At 41.3% G+C, this 7,193-nt stretch overlaps 1 protein-coding gene across 1 annotated transcript; it reads left to right on the top strand.

Annotated features, from left to right (window-relative positions):
- Positions 1 to 443: 443 nt before the first annotated feature.
- On the top strand, positions 444 to 6,941 carry LOC122109497 (T-cell surface glycoprotein CD1b-like). Its single transcript, XM_042681931.1, has 6 exons — positions 444 to 553; positions 845 to 1,111; positions 1,922 to 2,200; positions 4,640 to 4,918; positions 5,670 to 5,763; positions 6,337 to 6,941. Exons 1-6 carry the CDS (start codon positions 493 to 495, stop codon positions 6,356 to 6,358), a joined length of 1,002 nt encoding a protein of 333 aa, XP_042537865.1. The 5' UTR covers positions 444 to 492; the 3' UTR covers positions 6,359 to 6,941.
- The last annotated feature ends 252 nt before the right edge of the window (positions 6,942 to 7,193 follow it).

The following is a 7,193-nucleotide window of genomic DNA, read 5'->3' as shown; positions in this document are numbered from 1 at the left end:
GGGAATCCAGACAAGGAGATAAAACAGGGAATGAAGCTGTGGACAACAGGAGGAAGAGTCATGACATTAAGGGAGAAGACAGAACAGTGGGAGGATGGAGGATGAACTGGGTGCATAAACCAAAACTCCTTCCAGGGTTCAGATGCTCATGAAGCTGAGCAACTGTTGTGTATTCCCCTGTATGTATAGATATGACATCGAAGCTTAGAGAGGTTGAGAAGCTTGTATAGTGACATGGGGAATTTCTTTTGAAGTCATCTGATGAAAATGGATTCATGGAGAGAAGCTGCAGGCCAAGGAAGGAAGAGGGAAGTGAAACCTGGAGTGGAGAAGGCAGGCTGTGCAAGGACACATTTCCCTCTCTGATCTGCAAGTTCTATGAAGAGAGTTTTCAGGTGGGAGAGACAGGAAGTCTGTACCGAGTCCTGAGCAGCAGCATTGCAGAATCAGACATCAAGCACAGCCCTGAGCTCCTGAGGTCCTCTCTGGGAGATGCTGCTCCTGCCACTTGTGTTGCTAGCTGTGCTCTTCCCAGCTGGGGACAATCAGGATGGTAAGAGCAACTGGGGTAGCAGCCTGCCCTGTGGCGGAGGGTCTGGTAAAGACAGGCTGCACTTATTCTGGTGACCTTGGTCAACTAGGCTCTGAGGCCTCCTGTCTCCAGTGTCTTGACCATTCTGGAAGTTGGGGCTGAAGCCTGAGGCCCAAGGCTCTTAAAGAGACAGTGCTCATGGGTTGCACAGATTCTGAGTTTGTGCTTTCACATCTTCTCAGTGTGCATGCTTTCATCCCTGCTCCATCCCATTCCTTCCTTTCTTTACATGTTTCTGCCCTATTTCCACAGCCTTCCAGGAGCCAATCCGTCTGCACTGCATTCAGATCTCATCATTTGCCAACAGAACGTGGGCACAAACTCAATTTTCAAGCTGGCTGGATGATTTGCAGATTCATGGCTGGGACCATGAGTCAGCCACTCCCATATTTCTGAAGCCTTGGTCCAAGGGGAATTTCACTGATGCTGAAATGACCGAGCTGTTGGAGCTAATCCGAGTGTACTACTACGGATTCATTGATGAAGTGCAGAAACATGCCAGTGATTTCCAGTTGCAATGTGAGCACTGTTGCCTCTCCTCCTTCTCTACCCTGCTTTGAATCCCTCTCTCCACCCCTATCTGCCTGCACACCTTTCTCTAGAGCAATCTTTACATCTCTGAAGTACTCAGATCTGGCTGCTTTTCCTTTGGTCTCTGATGGAGGAAATCACTTTCTTTGTGACCAAGGCCTTGTTTTTCTTGTAAGAAACTTGTCCTGAATTTCCTTCCCTGTGCCGGAATGCCCTAAAATGCGACTTCTTCTTACTCAATTTTGGTGACTTTATCCTTCCTGATTGGTCCTGTCTAAGTGAATATTTTATTTCTCTCAGGATGCTGAATTTTTTTTTTTTTTTTGTTGGTCACGGGGCTTGAATTCTGAGCCTGGGTGCTGTCCCTCTGCACTTCAGCTCAAGGCTAGGGCTCTACCACTTGAGTCACAGCACCAGTTAGGGCTTTTTTTTTTTACTTATGTGGTGCTGAGGAATCGAACCCAGAACCTCATGCATGCCAGCCAAGCACTCTACCACTGAGCCATCTTCCCAGCCCCAGGTTGCTGAAATTTTGACTCCAGTCCCTGATTCTCAACCCACCTGTTCTATTTCCTTTCCACCATCACACACCCTACTCTGGCCCATCTATGGCATGCTTGCCCCTTCTTAATGCTCCTCTATCTGAGAGCCTCTAAGTGTTGTAATAGTTTCAGCACATCATTTTATACTCCTGAATTATATGCTCATCAAATCTGAAATCCTGAACCCTTTCCACAGTCTTTATTTCTAGTTTGTTGTTTAGTAGCTGAACTTTTTATCTGTGTTCCTCCTCCTTAGATCCCTTTGAGATCCAGGGCACAGCAGGCTGTGAACTGCACTCTGGGGGAGCCATCCTAAGCTTCCTGACAGGAGCATTAGGAAAACAGGATTTACTGTATATCAAGAATCACTCCTGTGTACCTGCACCAGAAGGTGGCAGAAGAGCTCAGAATTTCTGCACATTCATCCACCAGTACAAAGGTATCTCGGAAATCGTGGACACTCTCCTCTATAAAACCTGCCCCGGATATCTCTTGAGCCTTCTTGAAGCGGGAAAGGAGGATCTGGAGAAGCAAGGTTTGTCCTGCTCTGTTTCCCTTTTGACCACCTTCCTTAAACTTAAAGAGCATCATAAAATTAATTTATTCCAAGTAAAAATACAAAGTAATATTATGACATTGACCAGATATGAAAGGCCCTCCCAGAAACAACTCTATTGATGATGAAGAGAACACCCCTTTAAAGAAAATATGAAATAAAATGAAAAATATGTAAGTCTGTATAATTTTTCTTTAGCAAAACAACTTTCTTAGATTTTTTTTTATTAATAAGTTTAATTTATCGTGAAAATACCATGCAGAGGGGTTACAATTACATGGGCAAGGTAATGAGTACATTTCTTATCAAGCATTGTTGACTCCTCCTTTGTTTCCCCTTCCCATAACCTCCTCCTTTGTTTCCCCTTACCTTTCCTGCTACTCCTCCACCCGCGCCCACCCCAAAGTTGTAAAGTTTGTTTTTTGGCATAATGTCTTGTACATCTCATTGTTGTAATGGGTCCACATGTATCCCTATTTAAACCTTTTGTTTTTTCCCTTCCACTCCACAAATTATACCAACATCAAATACAGTGAAAACAGGGGTTATACCGTGGGGAGGGGGGACATACAAAGCAACAAAGAAATCATCTTATAAATACATTAGAAACAATAGCATGAAAGAAAAATCATTTGAGTCCTAATCTTGGGGTTCATTTCACCTAACATCAACTTATCTGAACTTTTCTCCTTGTCTCAGATATAATAGTTATTGTAAATGAGGGAAACCATGGGACCTATATTTCTTTGTGTCTGGCTTACTTCACTTATTACAATTTTTTCCAAGTCTTTCCATTTCCTAACAAAGGTAGCAATGACATTTTTTCTGATGGAAGCATAGAATTCCATTGTGCATATATACCACATTTTCTTGATCCATTCATCTTTGGAGGGGCATCTGGATTGGTTCCATATCTTAGCTATGGTAAATAATGTTGCAATAAACATAGTTGTACTGGTAGCTTTAGTATGGTCTTGTTTGTGATCATTCGAGTAAATGCCCAAAAGTGGAATTTCTGGGTCATAGGGGAGCTGTGTCTGGAGTCTTCTAAGAAACCTCCATACAAGTTTACACTCCCACCAACAATGCAGTAAGGTTCCCTTCTGTCCACATCCCCTGCAGCATCTGTTGTTATTAGAGTTCTTGATTATAGGCCATTCTAACTGGGGTGAGGTGGTATCTCAGTGTTGTTTTGATTTGCATTTCTTTTATGGCTAGGGAGGTTGAGCATTTTTTTAATGTGTCTATTGGCCATCCTTCTTTCCTCTTCAGTGTAGTTTCTCTTTAAGTCTTTAGCCCACTTATTTATTGGACAGTTCTTTCTTTGATGATTTATTGTTGGGGGATTTAATTTTTTGAGTTCCAGGTATATTTTAACTATGAGACCTTTGTCTGTTGTATGGCTAGTGAAGATCTTCTCCCAATCCATGGGCTTTCTATTGATCTTCCTAGCTATGTCGTTTGCCATGCGGAAGCTCTGTAACTTCATGCAATCCTATTTGTCCCACCTTTCTTTGATTTGTTGTGCTTCTGGGTCTCTATGAGGAGAATTTAAGCCTGTGCCAAGAAGACCTAGGGTTTCTCCTATTCTGTCCTGTAATGTTTTCAGAGTGTCTGCATTGACTCTGAGGTCTTTGATACATTTGGAGTTGATTCTGGTGCAGGGTAATATATAGGAATCTAGCTTTAGTTTTCTACAAATAGTTAACCAATTTTGCCAGCACCATTTACTGAAGAGGCTGTCTTTCTTCCATTCTATATTTTTTAGCTCCCTTATTGAAGATTAGATGGCTATAGATCTGTGGGTTCATTTCTGGGTTTTCAGTTCTATTCCATTGGTCCTGAGGTCTGTTCTTGTGCCAGTACCAAGCTGTTTTGATTAGTATGGCTTTGTAGCAGAGTTTGAAATGTGGTATTGATATTCCTCCAGCACTGTTTTTGCTATTCGGGGTCTTTCATTTTTCCATATGAATTTTTGGATTGTCTCTTCTATTTTCTTGAAGAATGAAGTTGCAATATTGAAAAGTACCACATTGAATTTGTAGATAGCCTTGGGAAGTATTGGCATTTTCACAATGTTGAATACCAGCATGAAAGAAAGGTACATATTTGATAGTAGAAAAATGATTTCAGTGAATTACAATGTTTAAAGTTTGCAATGAAAATAAATCCTCAATAAAGATGTATACCATTTTTCTTTTTCTCTTATTTTTTTTTCTCTTATTTTTATACAAACAGTACAAACAGTTGCATGCAATAACAAATTGTAGAGCTTAGAAGAAAGACTGGGAGTCCATCAGTCATTGATTTTGTTATCAAGGAAGTGGGGGGTCCATGTCCAAACATGTGGACTTTGAAGTCCATATGCTCCAGGTTAGAGTTATTTTCTTGTATTGTCTCTGCCTCTTCCTGCTCCAGTGAAGCCTGAAGCCTGGCTGTCCAGTGGCCCCAGTCCTGGGCCTGGCCATCTGCGGCTGGTGTGTCATGTCTCTGGCTTCTACCCAAAGCCTGTGTGGGTGATGTGGATGCGAGGTGATCAGGAGCAGCTGGACACCCAGAGAGATGACTTCCTGCCCTATGCTGATGGGACGTGGTATCTGCGAGCAAGCCTGGATGTGAAAGCTGAGGAGGCGAAGGGCCTGAGCTGCCATGTGAAGCACAGCAGTCTAGGGGGACGGGCCATCGTCCTCTACTGGGGTGAGAGAGAGCTGGAGTTCTGGCTGGGAGTGGGAGCAGGTAGCTCTAAAGCAAAGAGGGAGAGGGTGTGTGAGGGACAGGGAATGGTGAGGAGGAAGGGCTAGAAGACATTTGGTAGGAGGAGGGGGACAGGAGGCAGGCAGAATGGGCAGGTATAAGGAAGAAGATGATCCAAGGACATTTAGAAAGATACTGAGCTGGGCATGAGAGCATTTCCTTGTAATCTCAGCACTAGTGAGTTTGAGACACAGGATGACAATTTAATGGCCAACTTACATTATAGGGAGACACTGTCTCAAAAGCGGTGATGGTAACATGTGTGTTTTCATGTGTTCACACTCAGTAAATTGTCCACCCTTAAATAGATGCAGTTCTTAGCTGGGTGATAGTGGCTCATGTGTGTAATCCTAGCTCCTTGGGAGGCTGATCTCTGAGGATCAAGGTTTAAAGACATCCCAGGCAGACAAATCCCTGGGGTTCTCATGTCTAGTTAACCAGACAAAAGTCAAAAGTGGAGATGTAGTGGGAGTGGTAGAGCACCAATGTGGATCTAGAAAACCTAAGGGAGAGTCTGAGTTCAAAGTCCCCTAGTGACAATATCCTATCTATCCACTTTATCTCAGCAAAGTTGTTAACCTCAGACTCCCCCCAAAATTGGGATGATAGGAAGATGGTTAACTAGGCAAAGGAAGGCCAGGTAATGGACTAAGTGTCATTAGAAGTGACAATTGATTACTCTTCCAATCCACAGGATACTCTGTCTCTGTTGGTTTAATCATTGCTGCAGTAATAGTGCCTTGCTTGATCCTTTTGCTGTGCCTTGCACTGTGGTTTTGGAAGCGTTGGTGAGTTTTTTTAACCCTTCTTTTCTGTCTGTTCCCTACTTTTTGATCTTTCATCTACTAATAGCCCATTAGTTGTCCTCTTTCTACCAAGAGTTTCCTCTTAACCTTGATCCCTGGGGAGAGGTAATTTAAAGATTTTTGGCAAAATACATCTAACATAGAACTTTTGCCATCATTAGTGCTTCTAACAATATTACGTACATTGATGCTGTTTTATTTGTTCTTCTTGCAATGTGAAACTGTCCTCACATTTGAAGCCATGTTTCCTTTCCCCCTTCCCCAGGCCCTGGGATAGTGACTCTTGTACTTTTTCTTTCTATGGATGTGATTGGAATTATTGGTATTCATCCTGTGACTGGCCTCTTACTCTTAGCCATCTGTTGTCTGAATATATCTCTATGGCAGCTACGTCAGAATTACCTTTCTTCTTCAGGCTGAGTCCTTTTTACTGCATGTCTAAATACCATAGGAGCACTTGAGCTGCTTCTTCCATTGGGTTCTGTGAAGAATGCTGTATATGACTCTGTTCATATCTCTTATATATCTATTTTTTAAAACTTATGTTCTTTACAGGTCATATGATGATATTCCATGAGCTCCCAACATTTCTTCTCTCGCGTTTGGAATAAGTACCAAGACGCCGAGAAACCTGTGGACTCAAGAGATAGTTTTGTTATGTCAATAATTATTGTTTTGGCAGGAAAACATGTGCTTCATATCATTTCTTCTGTTAATGTGTGTTACAATGACTGATTGCTCATTTGGCAAAACAACTCTATATGTTTTCATCTTTTCTGCTTGTTGAGAATGTATGCATTTGGATTTACTTTGAGAATATTTGGTTCTAGTTTTTCATCTACCTGTATGTGTTTCTAGCCTTATCCTTGTTAGGTATTGGTATGAATGACTTTTTGACTTCATAAGGTGAGTTGAGATTTGTTTCCTGTCTTGTTACTCTCCAAAGTATGGGGCAGCATGACTGTGTTTGTGAAGAATTGGATGAGTTCACTTGTTTAGCCTTTTATGTTGGGAAATATTTTGTCAGGAAAGTTAAATTTTATGGTCAGATTTTTTTCTCATTAAATTTCTGGGCTTTATTTCTTGTTTAATATCATCATTACAAATTACACAAAATTAAAAGAACAATATATTTGGTATTTATAAATTATTAAATAAAAATACAGTAATATATATTTATCTTTACAGAGCTTTGCTTTTCTTCTAAACTAACCAAATCTTCTGTCATTTTATGATATTAAAAAGTAAACTAGTGTATGCATGCCCAAGAATAAATGGGGAGAGTGATTAATAATCGCAAGGCTGATTTGTTTCTTCCTTGGCCTAAGGAAAGTTGCTGTTTGTCCCTTTGGGCTCAGGAGAGCAAAAAACATACTCTCTATCTATTTAATCTATAAAATGGTTATTACATT

The sequence above is a fragment of the Dipodomys spectabilis genome, unplaced genomic scaffold (assembly GCF_019054845.1).
Source record: "Dipodomys spectabilis isolate Male_0828 unplaced genomic scaffold, ASM1905484v1 ptg000069l, whole genome shotgun sequence".
Taxonomy (NCBI): domain Eukaryota; kingdom Metazoa; phylum Chordata; class Mammalia; order Rodentia; family Heteromyidae; genus Dipodomys; species Dipodomys spectabilis.
This window is presented reverse-complemented; position numbering and strand designations above follow the sequence as displayed.

What these genes read in the sequence shown, in the direction of transcription:
- LOC122109497 (XM_042681931.1), top strand. Translation starts at nt 493, where the DNA reads ATGCTGCTCCTGCCACTTGTGTTGCTAGCTGTGCTCTTCCCAGCTGGG. An exon ending in AGCTGGGGACAATCAGGATG is followed by an intron (nt 554 to 844) that starts GTAAGAGCAACT and finishes CTATTTCCACAG; the next exon opens with CCTTCCAGGAGCCAATCCGT. An exon ending in CTGTGGTTTTGGAAGCGTTG is followed by an intron (nt 5,764 to 6,336) that starts GTGAGTTTTTTT and finishes TGTTCTTTACAG; the next exon opens with GTCATATGATGATATTCCAT.